This window comes from Monodelphis domestica, chromosome 4 (assembly GCF_027887165.1).
Source record: "Monodelphis domestica isolate mMonDom1 chromosome 4, mMonDom1.pri, whole genome shotgun sequence".
Lineage (NCBI taxonomy): Eukaryota > Metazoa > Chordata > Mammalia > Didelphimorphia > Didelphidae > Monodelphis > Monodelphis domestica.
In genome coordinates this window covers 244048732-244068060 of record NC_077230.1, presented here as the reverse complement: position 1 = coordinate 244068060, position 19329 = coordinate 244048732, and the positions used below count along the sequence as shown (strand labels likewise).

Genomic DNA, 19329 nt, shown 5'->3' with positions numbered 1-19329 from the left:
TCCCCTCTCTAGGAATGACTCTAAATCCACTGAACTACCCAGCTGGTCCCACACCATTAACTCTTGAAGACTCAGGTGCTTTGGATTTGGAGTGACAACTTTCTCTGTTCTTATGCTGAAAACAAAGGATGAATTTTTGCTCTTCTAAGCCGTGGAAAGCTTGAGGAGAAATCCAATGGATGTGAAGTTAAATGATAGAATTTATTTGTAATAAGAGAAGACAGAAGTTAGTGGTGACACTAAAAAACAGGGAAATAAGAGCCATGATGAAATATTTAAAAATATAGAGAAGAGCTGGAAAGTTCAGAAAGTGACAGACATTGTCTCTGGACTTCTGACGTTTTCACTGGCTGCCCTCATATATACTCTTCACCTTCATCTCTACCATCTGGCCTCCTTCAAGTCCTGGGGACAGCCTACCTTCTGCCAGGAGCCTTTCCTTGTCCCTCTCCTTAATGCCAGGGCCTTCCCTGTGCTGATTATCTCTAATTTATTCTATTGACCCCCTGTTGGTCTTCTTCCTTTGAACTATGAGCTCCTTGAAGGCAGGGACCCTCTTTTGCCTTTCATTGTATCCCTAGCTTAGCATAGTACTTGGCATACAGAAGGTACTTAATAAATGCATACAATGCATGGATTGATTTTTTTTAACTGACTGATAAGCAGGGTATTTGTGACTATCATGTTCAACTTAATATACCTAAAACTATGAAAGAGTTCATAGTTGTTATTTGTATGTGGCCACGTTCATGCTTGTCAAATTCAAAATAATATTTTACATGAAATGTCAGAAATGAATAAAGATCTTGTAAGAGATTTGACCTCAATGGCTTTGAATTGCCACTCTTTGAAAAGAAGCTTTTCACTAGTGTTCAAAAAGTATGAAATACAAATTTCATATTTCATATTCATAAAAAATACAAAGTACCACACACCCAAGAGAGCATCTGTGCTTTGTGGTAGACTTCCAGGGAGAAGGCACCCACTGTGACCCACGGTAGCCCATTTCACTTTATCGACAGTCCTAATTATTGAGATATCTTTCTTTACATCACAACTAAATTTGCCTCATTGCTAGAACAAGTTTAATTTCTCTTCTGTAAGGGAAAAGGCAGCCAGCCTCCCAACTGGCCTCCTTCCTTGCCTTTCTCCTAGAAAGCCCCATGATACTGTCTGGATCCCCTGGTCTGTGACATCCCCCCATCCATATCTGAGCCACCATGAACTCAACTAGAAAATCCACAGAATGCTCCCTGTGCAATGACTAACATGATCTCTTCCCACATGTTCTCCTGGCAGTCTGGCAAGGAACTAGCAAAGAAGGATCAGGGCACATTCTGCAGACTTCCTGTGAGGCACTCATTAGGAAACCAAAGCCCTGCTGGACTCGGGTCGGCAGACAGGTCAAGATGGCAGATCTCTGGGTGGAGATGGGAATCTTCAAATCTTGCAGCCCTCTTCCTGGCCTCAGCCCTCTTCCTCACTGCTCTTGTGTGACTTACAGACCCTTAAAGTCCTTTAGATACATTCTACTGTGTAAACCTTAAAATTCCTTAGACTTATAAATGTTGGAAATTTCACCATTGGGATATTTCATACTTGGAAAATTGCTTACTGATAGTCTATTGGAATGGGAACCCCATTGGCATGGGAGGTTCCTTCTCTTCCCTTCTTAAGATTACTTTAGGACAGAAACCCTTTGCTGAACAATGGAAAGGACTTTGACCTATGCTTAAGCATAGAACAGGAATTTCTTTGAGTCATGATTGATTTTAGAATTGATACAATGGAGATACTTGGAATCAATCTCCACCCTATTCAGTCCTAACAGGATTGAGTAAGGGCTGCAGCCTAGATCAAAATTTAATTATTCCAATCTCTACCCTACTCAGGTTAACAGGATTTCGAAAGGGCTGTAGCAAAGGAGCAAAGATTTAATTATTTGAAAATATGACCTTCAACAGACATGTGCAAAGCCTCTGGGCGGTCCTGGGTTAAGCTAGAGCCTCCATTGGCACAGGGAAATTGATGGACAGTGATTTGGTAGATGTGAGAACTGAGGGGAGGCAACTTGGATGGTTTCCTTAAAGATCAGGGGGGTTGAGGAGTTTGTGGGAGTGGTGGTGTGTGCTCTGAGAAGCTTGCTCTGAAGGAAGCTGAAGGTGGGGGCCTCTGAGACTGTTTCTCCATTTTGGTCACGTGAGTAATAGGGACTGCTCTCTTTTCTTTGCCCCAGCTATCTAAGGGCTTGGGCCTTTTGGCCCAGCCTAAACAGAAGGGGTATTTAAGCCCTATTCCCCTCTCTCCCTTTTTCTCTCTATCTCTAATTCCTTTCTTACTCCTATTGTAATTAAACTCCATAAAAGATTTACTGCTGACTTGAGTTTTCATTTAGGAATTACATAGCTGAATTCCTTGGCGACCTTAAATATATATCAGTCTTTTAAAGTGATTCCCTTGTAACAACTGTCATCCCCCTATTTTACAGATTCAGGCACTATTTTTCATTCTATCCTTACAGCCCTCCCAATTAGCATGGCATTGGGCATCCATAGATGCTGCTGAACTGAATTGAATGAGAAGCCTGAGGTCTGGGACAGTGTGATGCTTTGCCCAAAGTCACTCAGCCAACTCAGAGCTGTTTCCCATGGGAGCTTGATGATACCCTTCCTTCCTTCTCTCCCCCCTCCCTGGATGTTTAGTTCAGGAAGTTGTGGTCTGGCAGTTTTGCTCAGGAGTTTTGCTGAGGAATTTGCTTAGACCCTTCTCTGGGGTTCAGTGTCCTTGTCTCCAAGAGGAAGAGGAAGTCAGACAGGAAGACTCTGGAGGTCTTCATCTCACTCTCAGTCTATGACCCTGGTGTAGTATATTCTCTAGAACACTCCATCCTTTAAAGGCCCTGAGACAAAAGGCCAAACCGACATTAGAGATGACACCCCCAGGAAGACACTCAATTATCGGCTTTCCTGAAGAGTGAGGAGACATCTCCTGGAAGGCTGGATGATTTTCTATATTCTTCTAACCTCTAATTCTGATTCCTTACATATTCAGGAAATATTCTAAGTATTATTCAGTCTAAGTGGTTTGATAGAATTTTTTTTTAAGGCTTTGGCCTTGGAGTCAGAAGAGCTGGGTTCAACTCTCCTGTGACTGGGGCCAAGCCAAGCCATTTCACTTCTTTGGCCCTCAGTTTCCTCATCTGGAAAAATGACAGTTCTATTTACACTACCTACCTAATAAGCCTAAATTTCTGAAACCTTAAAGAATCATAGCACTGAGTTATTACTAAGTTAACTTTTGAAAATTTGCAAAGTGCTTAAAAATATTGCCTTATTTTAGCTAGGAGATAAAATTATCCCCATTTATAGATGGAAAAACTGAGTCAGACACTGGCTAAGTGACTTGCCCAGGGTCACACATCTTGTAGGTTTCTGAGACTAGATTTCAACTCAGGTCTTCCTAACTCCAGGTTCAGTGCTCCATCCACTGTGCCACCTAGCTGCTAATTATTCATGCTCCATTCTTCTTTTATGCTTAAATTACCCTTCTTTTATGGCAAAAAGCAGCATATTAATGTTGGAAACAATTCACTTCTGAACACTAAGCTAAGGACTAACTTTTTAAAAAAATACTTGATTAATGAGGACCTCCAAACTGATAAGAAATCAAGTTGGGGAACCAATGGAAATTGACATTAGGTAAACAATATCAATCCTACCCTGTGAAGAGGTTAATGGCTGACCTGCTAATGTCCTCTCTCTAGAAAGAGAATTATCACTGGGGAACTGTTCCTTCCAAGTGCAAGGAAGAACAGACCTCTGGGTCTCCAAGTAAATCACTGAGTGGAAGGAAATTCACTATCCTAGAAGTGATGAATCTTCATGTTCATGGCCAGGTCCTCGAATGAGGAGAAATTTGGGTGACTCAGTTTACCTCTGCCCTCTGAGAAACCTCAGTACCAAGCACCCCTGTTTTGGGGTTGAACTATAGACTTTAGACTATTTGGGAACCCTTAGCTGGGTGGGATTTGTGGACATAGCTAATGTTAAGTGCCTTTTGTTTTAGAGGCTCCCCTTATCCTGTGGTCTCCTCTCAGGAGCCCAGCTCCTAGGAAGTTTGACCCTTGCCTTTGATGTGACATAGTTGACCCCTAGGTAATACCCCTGAGGCTGGCTGCAAAGAGGTTTGCACCCTGTTTGTGGTTTGTCTGTGCAGGCCGGCCTTAGTATAAGAAATCTGTTATAATTAAAATAGTTGGTGCCATAAACTGTAATAATTAAAATGGCTGATGTTCTTAAACTGTAACAGTTAAAAGAGTGATGTTGTAAATTGTAGTGAGTTAAAATGGTGGAAGATATAAATTGTGATAGATATAAGAGAGGGTGAGTAAATTTGACCACAGAAAATATGTTTCACTACAGTGTCTTGGTTTTAAATCAAATATAAGGTGGTCGTCAGGGAAATATTCCCAATTATTCAAATACCCAAGTCAACTGAGTTTTATAGAGATTTTAATTAATACAAATGTGGAATTAAAGAAAAGAGAGAAAGAGAGAAAAAGGAAATAAGTATGAAGGGCCATAAGCCAACATGGCCTAGACCTGAGTCTTAAGAGAGATCAGTCAGTCAGTCTTTTAACACTCACTACAAGGTCTGTCTAAGCAAGGATTCTAGTGACACCAGGCCAGCTCCATCTCAGCTGACTTCACCAGAGAGTTCCAGCCAGAGTCCTCCTTAAAGAGCCTTCCAGCCAGAGACTGTTTCAAAGGGCCTCTCTCCAGAGCCTCCAGAGGGACAGAGTCCCCTCAAAGGAGCTCCAGCGAGACCTCCTTAGAGATTGTCCTCCAAGATCTTCCCTTCTCCAGAGCCTCTCTCAAGAGATTCTTCCCAAGTGATCCTCATCAGAGATCCTCCAAAAGGATTTTTTTTTCAAGAGATTCTGCTTTTTCTTATATAGGGGTTTTTCTCCTATGTCACCTCCCCTAAGTCCTTACATCTACCAATCACTGTAGATGTTTTCCAAAGGACTGCCCATCTGAATTCCTGCTAAGTCGACTAATCTCCTCAGTAAGTCTGAACCAGAGAAAACACAGCTGAGTTGACTAATCTCATTAAGAGAGAACTTGCCCGACCCTTTTAGGTACCTAGCATCCCATTGTATCAATTCTAAAAAACAGGCATGGCTCAAAGAACTCCTTGCCTTATTATAAGCATGGGTCCAAGTACTTTCATTGTTTAGCAAGGAGTTTTCTCCCCTAAAGCAGTCTTAAGTACGGGTGGAGTAGAGGTCCTCCCATTTCTGATCCTGGCAAGTTCTCACATCAAAATGGGGAATGTTTCCCAGTAGGGAATTTGTTCCAATGTGGAAATTTTTAACATTCACAAGTCTGAGAAATTTCACGATTTACAAACCCCCAAGTTCTGGTTCTCTTCAGAGTTGGCACTTAGCATGGTGTTTACTCCTTGGGCAGAGTAGGCATCAGAGCTGGCATTTTGCAAGGTGCCTTTCCAGAAGGGATATGGTTCCCAGAGTTCCCTGGGTGTGGTCCCTGTATGGTGGCCAGAATACAAATCTATTGCTATTCCTTATTAAAGAATGGTTTTTCTGACTACTTTGGTAGTTCTGTGTTATTTTGAAGTCAACACCCGTCACCCCCAAATCCCTTCCAGTTAATTGACATACTCAGCTTCCACATTGGGTAATTTAAGCCACATTTGATAAAAGCATCATTGTCATCATCCCCTCCTTAATCTATTAGCTGCACAAAGCACCTGGGTATTGAAAAATGACTTTCCCCCCCTTGACATCAGAAAAATATTATAGGGGGCAGCTGGGTGACAGACTCAGAGATGGGAGATCCTGGGTTCAAATCTCAGATAATTCCTAGTTGTGTGATCCTAGATAAGTCACTTAACCCCCATTGCCTAGACCTTACTGCTCTTTTGGGAAGGAAGGGAGGGAGGGAGGGAGGAAAAAAGGAAGGGAGGGAGGGAGGGAGGGAGGGAGGGAGGGAGGGAGGAAGGAAGGAAGGAAGGAAGGAAGGAAGGAAGGAAGGAAGGAAGGAAGGAAGGAAGGAAGGGAGGGAGGGAGGGAGGGAGGGAGGGAGGGAGGGAGGGAGGGAGGGAGGGAGGGAGGAAGAGAGGGAGGGAGGGAGGGAGGGAGGAAGAGAGGAAGAGAGGAAGAGAGGGAGGGAGGGAGGGAGAATCCAAGAGGGGCAGGCAACCATCCTTCCTAGCAAAAAGGACAATTACATATGCATTTTAAAAGTCATGCCTGATCTCAAGCTTAAGTCAAATGAAAACAGGACTCAGTTATAATGTTAGAACATATTTATTGTCTCATTTATTTACACATATACAAACAGCCTGCAGAAAAGGGAATGTGGCAACAGTGTATTAAGGAGAGCAAAAATGTATGTAGGCAGGCAAATAGAGCTATACACAATTGCCTTCTTTTGATTCAGAGCTAACTACAAATTATATACATTTTCTTCAAAACCTTAAAGGTCTTTGAAAACCAGACTATATTTTCTCCCCCACAAACTGGTCATGCGAAACTTGGAGAGTTAAGGATGACTAGGTGACCTCATGCACCTGTTTGAAAATAGGAAGCGGCCACCTATCAATTAAGGAATGCTGGATAGAGTCTGCTGGGTGCGATGCAAGGTTTGGAAGTCACAGCTCACCTTCCTAAAGTATATCCAGGAAAACATAACCAAAGATGACCAAAAGGAAGCACAGCAGACTAAGAGAGGAAAAATCAGCAGTCAAGAAAGTGCAGAGAGAGTATCAGTGAGAACCTTGGTTGAGAGCCTGGACTCTTCCACATTGTTTTAGCTGTAAATGGTTCCACTTATGGAGACCATATATTCAAAACATTTGATCATTAGAAAGTGTCTATCCTAAGGCCCGCCAGAGATCAGATTCCAGTGACCTGCACAGAGACAGAGAAATTGAGCAGCAAAGTTAGGAAGGAAGAAAAAATTCAAAAACACAAAATTTCAGTATCATTGTGATGATGTTGAGCAAAATCCAACACCAGAAATCTGTAACCATGCAGTCACTCCCTTTAATACTGATGTTAACATGCCTTACAGGCACTTTACTGGGACTGAATTCAGAACCTAAAGCTACACATTAAGAGAAAAGGAATATTGCTAAAGACAAGTGATCTTGGCAGTTAACATCATTCCTTGGGAAACTGTATTAGAGGGTATGGAGAAAGCTTTTGCTTACTGAATACACTCTATCCCCAAACTAAGTTAGTATTATTTCTGGGCTCTAGTGAGAGCCTACTTACCACAACATAGTATATAATTCTATCCGGCAATAACCAAGATTAAAATTATAGTGATGTCAAAACCATTTGTGAGGGTATCATTTCATACTGTCATCTTTAACCAGATGGAAAATGAGGTGGGCTGGTAATGTGGTAAGAATGAGGTAAAAACAAGAAGTCAAAGTAGTGCTCTAGTACCCTTAAGACAATAAAAGAACAAGAGGAAGGCCTGAAGTTTGTTGGAGAGAATCTCTGTGGTTACCACAGAGGGAATTATGGACCAAGCTTGAGATATGGAACAATTATTACTTGTGTAAATGGAGGGAATATTCAGTGATGGAAGCACACCTCTTCCAAAGCATCAAACATTAAATAAGATGGTGAAATATATATATATATATATATGTATATATATATATATATGTATCAATGACATGGGAGATGGCATGTGATTAAATTCCCAGACCTGCATCCTCAATTACTATCATCATCCATCATCCCTGCCCAGCTACTGAAGCTCTTTGGGACTCACATAGCTCTCAGAAAACTAAACTGTTAGTTCTATTCATTTCAACATTCTTGGATTTTGAGCCAAGGAGTCTTAAAAAACAAAGTTTTTAAGTCCAAGATACTCCTGCCTCCAGTAAAAGAATTTTCACGCCACTACTCATTTGCCCTTTCAACATCAGATCTATCTCAGGCCACTTCTCCATCCCAAGAGCCAAAATTCTTTGATATCAAGGCAAGCTAAAAAAGCAAGTAACAGAGAGGGAATCTCCAGGTCAGGCCTGACCTAGCTCCCTCAGCTAAAATTAGCCATATGGGCATAGAAGAAGAACAAGAGCCTAGGAAAGACCAAGAAGCCAGGAAAGTCAAGGCAGGAAAAAGGCATAATCATAATTACAGAAGTGTGGGGGTTATCTCTAATAGTTATAGAGCTGATGAGGCCAGGATCAAAGTATGCTATGCTGTATGTAATGACCACAGACTGCATTCTCACACCTAAACATCCCTCTCTTAAATGAATACCCTTAATCACAAAGAACAGAGTAATACATATTTTATATCAGGGCAAAACCATCTCCACTACCCAAATGACAAAATGGGGGCTCTACTGATTCTGGGTGAGGAACATTATACTAAATTAAAGAAGAAGGACCAGCTACTTCTCCATGGCTCTCACCTGTGATATTTCAAGTTGATGGATGTGGCAATTGTCAATTCCCTTAGTCTTTTAATAGATTCATTCCTGGGTACTTCAATATTTTTTCCTGTCAGCTGATCTTGATTTCCTAGTGAATTGTCAAGACTTTCATTGCTGAAATCACTGCTACACAATCTTGTACTAGAAAGCTAGATGATGTTCTAAAGTTGTGATTTTGAGAAGTTTTGAGAAAATTTTGTAAAGCAGTTCCTGATTTGTTATTTGAAACATTGTGCATGCAGTATAAAGTGAAAAGATAATGGATTTGGAGCTGAGAGACTTTGGATTTGAATCCATTTCACCTATTTACTAGGTAACCTTGGGCTTGTCTGACACTGAATATTTGCAATGCCTACTTCATAGGATGGTTGCAAAGAAATAACTTTATAAATACATAATATTTATACATATTATAATATATAATAAATATAAATAACTTCATAATATTCCATATGAATTGGAGATAGAATGTTCCTAATAACAGTTACAACCATGACATGATTCCATAGAGAAAAGGCTTATTTCCATTTCCATGACATGGTTAAGACAATTCCTAGACACTGGGTAGGCTTGAATAATAAGCATTTTTCTCCAGCTTCATGACATTCAAATTATCTGTGAAAACTGTCAATAGGTATATGTGTAACATGGGCCCCAAGAATTTCTGAATCACTATACGCAATGCATAAAAGAATGTTAATAATGTCCTTAAGGAACCTGCAATCAATCAAACATTTCAAGCCAAAAAAAAAAAAAACTAATGAGAGAGGAAAAAGGAGCCTCTCCCTAAAAGCAAGCCCATGATTTAAGGTGGCAGTAAAGGGAGAAGGGGAAAGGAATAGACAAAAGAGGTGAATATGTGGCATCAAATGGAAAATTTTAAACAAATGCTCACAATGTCACAGTGGACCCCACTCTTTTGAATTTCAGTGATTGTATCTACCTAAGCAGATGGTAGGAGAGGTGCACATTTTTAAGATATGTAGCTTAGAGCCTTGCCTGGTAGGCCAATCTAAATTGCATCCATACCTTTCTGTAAGTTTCTCCTGTAGAGTAAGATAAACTCATGTGCCTGTTTACCTTTTTAAAAGCTTCTTGGGTACTAATAAGCAGATGATAGGAACCAAAGCACACCTATAGAAACCAGAATATAAACCAGATTTTCCCCAGAAACAGAATTTACAAAACCAAAGCAGAGCTAGACTCAAAAATATGATAATCAATGGGGAAGTAGACTCTAAATGATCACCCTAGTGCAAATATTAATAATATGGAAATGGGTCTTGATCAATGACACATATTAAACCCAGTGGAATTGCACCTCAGATACGGGAAGGGGCGGGGGAAGGGAAGAGAAAGAGCATGAGTCTTGTAACCATGGAAAAATATTCTAAATAATCTAATTAAATAAAATTTTCAAAAAAATATGATAGTCGAATTTATACTGAGGTGTTAGAAATGAAATATAAAGAGGAACAAGTTGTTTGCCTTTGTCATTGTGTTGCTTTAAGTCTTAACACACTTATCTTGGCCAGTAATGCTGGTGGTAGCTTGTTATCAGTCAATTCTGATGCTATCTTGTGCTCAGCAGTCATGTCAAAGAAATTACTTTACCATAACAAATATCAGAAGTGAACTGGAGAACAGTTTAATGCTGATGAATGTACAGTAGGGAGTCTGAACTTTCATAAAAATAGGGAATGTTTGCTCAGCTCACTGGGATTACAAGTAGAATTATATTTTATTTTTAGTTTCCTCAATGTAAAATAGAGATTACAAAAGCATCTATCTCCCAGAATCGTTGTGAGGATCAAATGAGAGGGTTATTAAATGTTTAGGACAGTGTCTTGCACATAGTAAGTGGTAAAGAAATGTAAGTCATTATTATTATATTTTTATTTTATATATATATATATTTTTTTGGTAGCCTTAATTTTATTTTCTTAGGTTATAGCCATACAGGCCTCATGGTAACTTGCACAACTTCTGGATTTATTCACTGGTTTCGGTAAATCATCACATTTTTAAAATTCTCTTACAAGGGAGTCAAGTATTTATTGAGTCCTCTCTTTCCACTCTTCCCCATCATGCATACATATTAACACAGTCAATAGGCAGAATCATTCTGCCTGGTGATGTTCAAAAACAAATACTGTTTAACTCCCCTAGAGAAACCAAAGCTTTTTAAGAAGATGAAAAAATTCTCCAGAACTCCTTTTTCTCCAAGATATTGGTGCCACTGGCACTAGGTCTCCCTGGCATACAGATTTTTCAATGCTATAAAAGCCATTCTAACTAGCTAACAGTGAAGGCCAAATAACAAACTAAGGAGAGTGGATGACAAGCTTCTTTAGAAAATGTTTCCCCTGTGATCATTTTGGTATTACATGGGATTAAGTTGCTATTATAGAGCTATTCCCTTAATCTTCCCACTCCCTCATTATGTACAGTAGGATCACCAGCCCCTCTCCCACTTTGCTTCAAACCTTTACAGAGATGCTGGAAATTCATGATTATTGTTAATAAAACATGAAGAAATAACAAAGCCAGTCTATGTTTATACCTGGTACAAGTGAAGCCTGTCCCATGACCAAAAGAAAGATGGTTGAATAGTATACTGAGCAATTAGAATCATGGATACCATAGATATAGGTGTTACTGCAGAAATTTATTTGAAAGTTGATTTTTTAAAAAAATGCAGTTATAGATTTTCTTACAGACAATTTTATAAATGGTAGCTAGGTTCTAGGTTAATCTATTTAATCCTATTTAACCTAAAATATTTGTGAATTAGGAATTTTCATTAAAAAGCAGAAAACAATACTATTTCAATATAATTTAAATATTAAAATAAATAAAAATTATTGCTTAATATTTTATCAAAACACATATTCATTGGAAGCAGGTAAACACAAGGAAGGATAAAATACCAAATGGAGGATTTTGTGGAAACTAAGAAGGCAATTTCTAGAATTTTGTAAGAGTTTTAGATGATGATGACATGGGACTTTGCGCCTGATTTCATTTCAAAATATAGTTTTTCTTTACAATATAACTGTAATAATAATAGCACTTATATAATGATTTAAGATTCACAAAGCTCTTTACACACTTTATCTCATTTGATGCTTACAAAAACTCTGAGTGGCAGAATTTATAGATAAGGAAACTGAGGCTGTGAAAGGTTAGGTGACTTTTCCAGAATAATAAATATCTAGGGCAGGTTTTTGACATAGGTCTTCCTGAATTTAAGTCTGAAGCTCAATCACACATAACTTTTTTTTTTCTTAAATGCTTATAAGCTGTGATTGGAATAGCCTATTTTAGGCTCACAAAAGGAACAAAGGAGAAAGAGGGAAGACAGAAAGATTTTCAGATAACAGAATATGAAAAGAGATGGAAAGAAGAAAGGGGTTAAAGAAGATGTATTTAAAATATGAGATTACTTGATGTGGAAGTAAATGAGCTGTGAGCAGAAAAAAGAAACCAAAACAAACAGATGGAAAAGAACACTTTCATGATCTTCCCTAGGAAGAAAGAAGAAAGGTAGAGGGGAAACTGGATAGGAGAGTTGCTCACCTGGGTCACTAGGTGGTGCTATGAGCACCAGACAATTTCATTGTCCTGAACAAATTTATAATGATCAGAACAGAATGTGTGTGTGTGGGTGAGGATGGGGAGATGCATTCACAAAGTGCACTTACATATGCAGGATATGCCCAACTCAGATGATGTTGACTATAAGTGTGCCTATATCTGACAAACTAGGTTAGCAAAAATGAGTAATCCTAAGAGTAAACTGGCATTCATAAATCCTGACAATTTTGGAGGGAAAAAAATTTTTTTAAGTGCTACAAAGAATGAAGTTAATTGTACATAATATTGTTAGTTATTCTTGGAATTTATTCATAAGAATATAAAATGTTTTAAGGAAAACTTTATTGTGAAAAAATCAGTGGCCACAGGTTAAAAAATACATAAAAGCAAAGCATAACTATGCAATATTTCCACAATACTCAGAACTGGAGGTCTTTTTTTAATCTGAAGGGGAAGAAAAGGGAAAATTAAGTGCCCAGTATGACCCAACTCTATGTTAAGTATTTTAGAATTATCTCATTTAATAATAATTGCAAATATTATGACGGTAAAGGCACAAAGGTGAGACACTGAGTATTGTGTGCCAGAATTCAAAGTTTGGTTGTAAAATGTGTGTGGGGGAGTTGAATATAAGAAAACTGGAAATAGGTTAGGAAAGGATCAAATTGCAAAGACTTGACTAAAAGCGTTAAATGAGATTGTATAGGAAATAAGCCAGTGGAGGAAGGAGGGAAGAAAGACAGGTGATATGATCAAATCTACACCGTAAAGTGATTTAGGAAAATCATTTTGGCATTCATATGGAAGACAGATTGAAGTAGACAGAGACCGATTAGTGGGTTATTGCCATAGAACTGATGAAGGCCTAGTGGCTCAGTGAGCGGCCAGAAGACGTACACAGGAGATAATGTAGAAAAAGAAATGATTTAGCAATTTACTGGATATGTGTGTTGAGCAAGAGAGAGGGGTCTGAGTATACGTGGAAAGTAACTTTGACTAATAGAGAAGTTCAGAAGAGTGGGAGTGTTTGGGAGAAGAGTGAAGGTTTGTTTTTTTGTTTTGTTATGCTGAGTTTGAAATGATTAGGAAATTCAGTTCAAAATATCTAAAAAGCAATTGGTAATGGGCAGGACAGGAGAAAAATGGGACTGAAGAGATCTGGGAATCATCTGCATAGTAATAACGGAACTCTTAGAAGCTGAGAGATCCACTCATCTGCTCAGAATGAGAGAATATAGTAAGAGAAGAATATTATAAAAAAACAGAGGGGAAAAAATAGAGGCCTGATCAGAGATTTGGTGGTCTCCCAGTTAGTTGATGTGACATAGATTAAGATCTAAATTGGCCAGATTAAAGAACCCAAGGCTGAACAGTCATAAAAACCCAGAAAAGGAAGCCTATAGAGGTAGAGAAGTTGGCAAACAGTAACAAATAGTGCAGAGAGGCAAAGAAGATTTAGCAATTAAGAGATCATTGGTAACTTTGGGATGGGCCAATGTTTTGGGTTACTTTCTTTTCTAAATCTTTTGGTAAATTACAAAGAAATGACTAGTGAATTTTAATGAAATATGCTATATCTAGTTTCTGCTCTATCTAGTTTCTAAGAGCCAATTTAATATTTTCTTACTACATGAATTTTCTCACCTGGCTAATTACACAGTACAAGCTTTAGTACCCATATCTTGAAAATAAGAGATACCTGACCATCAGTGGAAGACTATGCAACTTTAGAGTTTCTTTTTAGCTTTCAAACTCTCTAATCCTATGGCAACAATCTTGGAGTAGTAACATGATATGAAAGTGCACTGAACTTTTTGAAATCAAGAGAAATGTATTAATGCTCTCAAAATGGTTGTTTGCACTAGAACTTACATTTAGTCAAATCTGATCACTAAGTGACTATTTAGATAAACATTGCTATTTGGTAAATAAATTTAAATGTCATTGTTAAGACAATTCTCCATTGACTCTAGACTGACCCATTTTTTCCCTTTAGTCTGCTAAGTTCATATTTGCACATTATAGAGGACACTGGTAATGTGTGCCTCTGACTTTTAACATATAATTTAGCATAGTTTTTAACCAATTAATTTAGTCTTTCTTGAATGAAAAAATTTAGCTGGCTGTAGATAAATTAGATAAGCAAATTACTTTAATAATAAACATCAGCTAAAGAAGGTAGTTTTTTTAAATTAAGTTTTCTTGTATAATCTGAAGGATTTGTCACTTTTATATGCAAACCATGCCAAATTAGCTAACAAGGCAAATAAGTTGACATCTGGTATTTATGTTCACAATTTTGTTTCACCTAATTAATAAATAATAAATTTAAGTAGGATGATACAACCAATAACATATTCACAATGGCAAGATACACTTCCTAGATTGGTAAATCCCTTATGAATCATCCCTGTGGGATCCTTATGGATAGAGCTTCTTGGGATTTTACATTATCTCCCAAAGAGTGTATTTCACCACAGTTCTTTCATAGTATGCTTTTCAGGTATTCAAGAAATTTCCAAGGTGAAGAGATGCTTCACATGTACTTGACTTTTGCATTAGTGACATGTTAGGCAGAAGATGTCTCTCAGCAGTCTTAAGGATGGTTATTTGGCTGACTATTTCCCCTGGATTATTGCCTTATTAGAGAATATTGTATAATTAGCCCTAAAAAGCCAGAGGTGTGAAACTGCTCATACCAAACTAAGAAGCTTGATTGAATCTCTGTGAAAACATGGTTAATTAGCCCATATAATCTTATCATGTAATGGAGAAGATGAAGTTCTAATTTCAAAACCATTTAAACCTCATAATGTCATTCATAATGGAGATAAGAACTCAGAAAGTTCATGAAAAGGTGTTCAGTTTGAATATGATTGCTTTGGGTGAGAGGCAGCAGAGGTAATGAAAAGGAAGGGGATCATTAATTTTAAAGGATTTTTTAAAAATTAGATTTTACAATCATACTTATACCTGCTTAGTTAATTCCTTGACATTAAGGAAATTAATGATGCCCATTAAAACAAATGGTATTAAGCAAAAAAGGAGTTTGAAATGATTTTTTTTTCTTACTGAATTTATTCCTTTCAGTCTGCACATTTCAGGTGAATAAAAACTTTTCTTTATACAATTAAACCACATTCAGGGAAATTATGATTTATCCAAGAAATGGATGGGGAGGGCAGGAGATAAGACAGTGGAAGTGTTATTTGTGAAATACATTTCTCAAGATACCTGCCCTCCTCTCTTTTTTTTCAAAGATAGATAATGCTTTGGGAAGTTACCTGGAGAAGTCATCCTCTTAATTGACACTAGACTTGCACTTCATTAAAAAAATCAGGGACCTGAGCTATTATTTCTTTAATGGGAACCTGACTCAGAAAATCTCATTACATTCCAATGATAAGAACCCAGAAGATCTGCACAGTCAGTGTTGCCTAAGCCTATCAGTCAGAACCTCAGAAGACAAACTACTAGGGCCTTCTGGTTTTTCCTATGGAGATTAGCATTACTTGTTAGCTATTTCACCTTCAAGCATTTGGTATTTTGTACCTCCTTAAGCTGAGTGATTAGCAAATGAACCCCCCCAAACAAAGATGCTTTTCTTTTTCACATATCAGGTGAATATTATCCCTCCAAACACTCCAAGTTAGGATTACTGGTTTATTTTAATTTTTTGGCTCCAAATTTTCAGGAATGGGAAGTGTCCTGGGAAAACAGGGCTTGGCAGGTTCTAACACCATCTTTAGGATAAACTAATTGTGTAAAAAATGGGCAAATCACAGTTCTGTGTCTCTGTTTCCACTTTATAAACATAGTGGAGCAGAAAAGGGCCACTCACAGCATGAACATGAACAAGTCACATCTTCTCTACTAACCTGTTTCCTCATCTGTAAACTAGGGGTTAGGACCAGTTGACCCGATTGCAAAATTCTATAGCACTGATGAACATTAGTGGGAATGAAGAGACGATGTTTGTTGAACTGAAATGAATCAATGTTGGATCTTACATTAAGTAGTTATAACATCTTGGGCAAGTCACAATCTCTGAAATAAATTTCCTCTTCAAAGAAAGGGATAGACTTGTTGGTACCCTGGTAAAGTATCAAAAGTAATAGTTCTAGAGGCATAGGGCCTGGGTTCAAATTCTGTCTTTGATGTTTACTACCTATGTGACTTCAGGAAAGCCTCTTAACCTTCCTGACTAGCTCTCTGTTTCTTCATTTGGAAAAAGTGGAGGTTAGATTAGATGATGTTGAGGCCCCTTTTAACTCTAGATCCATGATTTCTATGATGAGTCCCCTAAGGTTGTGGTGGCAAATCTATGCCACGTGTGCCAGAGAGGGCACTCAGAACCCTCCCTATGGGCATGCAAGCATTGCCCCAGCACAGGTCACCAGAGTTCACTACCAGAAAGCCAGAGGGATACAGGGTCAGGCCGCTCCCCCCTTCCCCTCTCCACACATGTCTAAGGACATTTCTCACATCTGCCCTAAGGTCTTTTCTGCTATAATATATGAGTAGAGGCTACTCATATATTTTTTTAATGTGAGTGACTCATAGAATTGTGAGGGTAAGATAAAAATCTGCATGATGAAAACATTAAAAATTTTTTTAAATGTGCATAACTCATTCTGTAATATCACTACTAATAGTAATATCCAAATCAACTAATTCTACTGATATAAATGTACAACTGAACATTGATTTTAGTCATTAGAAAAAAGGATAGCATGGATAAATGGAGTATACCAGCCACATTTAAGTCTTAATTTTTAGGTGGGGAAAATGAGCTCAAAGGAAGAAGGAACACTTTAGAGATGCCAGGAGCAGAATTGACTAGTTTATTTTTAATCTTTTTTCACTTCTCTGTTCTCATAGAATATGCAGAAAAATGCTTAGGAAAAAAACATAAAAATAGTCTGATAGAAAAAGGTATTTTAAAAAAAGGAGCAAGAGTCGTAGATAACACATAAACTAGCATAACTGATGAACAACTGATAGATAGCTCCAACATCAAAGAAACATGAAAAAAAACCAAGATGTATATCTATAAAACTTTCTAGAGGTAAATCAGGAAGGGGCAGGGACATGTTATATTTTGTTACTAGAAAAAAAATCTCGATGCAATCTATCCTTTCAAATCAGACAAGGAGTAGAAAGGCTCAATAAAAACACTTGGCATAGTTCTTTATGTAGAGCTTGGCTTTACTTTGCTGACATTAAATAACATTGATAAAAAATTAGAATTTCGGAGAAGTTATTGAGGCCTTCCAAGCCTTCCAAACAGAGACTCAAGAATTGTTTTTCCATCAATAAACTAGGAAAATATAATTGTGATTAGAAAAAATCTTATGAAAATTATATGCATGGGGGTGGGGGAAGCTGGATGGCTCTGTGATTAGCCAGCCAGGCAAAAGGACCTTGGTTCAAATCTGATTTCAGATACTTCCTAGCTATGAGACCCTGAGCAAGTCGCTTAACCCCCATTGCCTAGTCCGTAATTGCTTTTTTGCCTTAGAACTAATATAATACAGATGGCATGGATTTAAAAGAAAGTTATATGGAAAATGTCTTTATGGAACCCCATCACAGTATAGAGAAGACAATGAAAAATGGAGACTTTATGGTCCCCAAAACCAATCATTTATAGTTCCCTATTTGTCTAAATTCATGAGATGAAGTTCAGGGTACAAACTGATGATAGGAGATAAGAATAGTGACTGAAAGATTAAGTAAAGCCAGAGTCACAGATGTCATTATTAATGATACGAACAAAAGGAGGCAATGACAATGAAAAAGGTGGTAGGGGATTTTAAAAACATTTATGTAGAAAAAAAATCACCTCTGCATATTATATTAAGTGGGAGTATAACTGGAGGCAGAATTTTTAATCTAAGAATAAACAGCAATGATTCAGTGCCAACTTAAGAGGGTATGTCCTTCAGAGGCCAGTTATGGATCTGGCTTAAGCAGCATGGCATAGGCCTCATGGAGAAAGATAAATTCTTGGAGTTAGGAAGACCTGTGTTCGGGTCTGTCTCTGACATATATTAGATGTGTGTCCATAAAACCTCTCAGTTTCCATTCAACTTTAAAACTCTTACAGATGAGTTGATCTGCATCAATGGTAGGCATTTCCTCACTGGTAGCTTCCCATACTTATGAAATCCCAGGCCCAGATGGGGAAAGAAAAATAGTATCTTAACTCCAAGAATGGAATAAAGATCCTGGCCATTAAATTTAAAGATTATAGTGTTAGCAACACTAGAAGTTGCTAACATATCAGGAAATAACATGAATTCAAAATTATCTTTGAGCAGTTATAGAAAAAATGTTATAAAAATTGTTATAAAAAGTTATACAAAAATATATTAAAAAATTGACTGAAGTTTTAGTGGAAACAACTGTAAGGCAATACAAGCCAAGAGGAAAAAAAATTATACAGATGGGATCCAAGATAGGAAATAATTAGGTTTAAGATATCAAAGGTCTGGTAGCTGACAGTATAGTGGACACCAGAAGGTAAAGTAGAAGTAGTCTTAACAATAGGGTTTCTTTAAAAAGATAGAATGAGCCTAGACTGCTTTAAAAAGCCTAAAATAGTTTTATCTAAGGAATGTTGACCTCAAGTGTATGAAGGTCATATGTTGGCTTCCCCAGCACCACCAAGAATGAGAAAAGATAGGCTTCATAGAACAGTAGAAACTTAAGATTAGGCATTTTTTTCTAGTAACTCACAGCAGTAAAAGTTTTTGGAAGTTAAACCTATGTAACCAGGAAATTTTTAAAGCTGTAAAAGCTTCACAACAGGAGTCATTGGGTTCTAGATTTCAGTTCTGCCAATACAGAATCTCGTGGCATAATTGCCAAAGGAGATTAAAGAGTGTCTTCCCTTGGATCGAAATGGATAAATACCATTTAAGAACGGTATTTAAATAAAGCATATGATTTAATAAGCAGGGGTTTGTTCTAGGTGACTTACTTGAAAAATCTCTTCTAACCTGGCTGAGAAAACAATCTTGAAAACAATACTAGGTTGTATGTCAAAAACTGCTGCAGCTATAGGAAACAGAGTAAGGTAGATCATTTACAACCTAGGTTCATTTTCACAGCAACCAGGAAAATCTTTAATCTAGACGACAGAAGTTTCAACATTTCAAGGGCATCACAAGGATAATCATCCATAAATGTTTCTTTTTAAAGTGGATATATGTGTTTGCCACCTTTCTTGTCAATTACAATAACA

At 37.7% G+C, this 19329-nt stretch overlaps 1 protein-coding gene across 3 annotated transcripts in view; it reads right to left on the bottom strand.

Annotated features, from left to right (window-relative positions):
- Positions 1 to 6315: 6315 nt before the first annotated feature.
- The window catches only part of RDX (radixin), a 141833-nt gene continuing 128819 nt past the window's right edge, over positions 6316 to 19329 (bottom strand). For all 3 annotated transcript variants that reach the window (XM_056794430.1, XM_056794431.1, XM_007494866.3), the window contains one exon: positions 6316 to 6934. In XM_056794430.1, the coding sequence (XP_056650408.1) occupies positions 6898 to 6934 (37 nt within the window). In that variant the 3' untranslated portion in view covers positions 6316 to 6897. The remainder of the gene's footprint in view (positions 6935 to 19329) is intronic.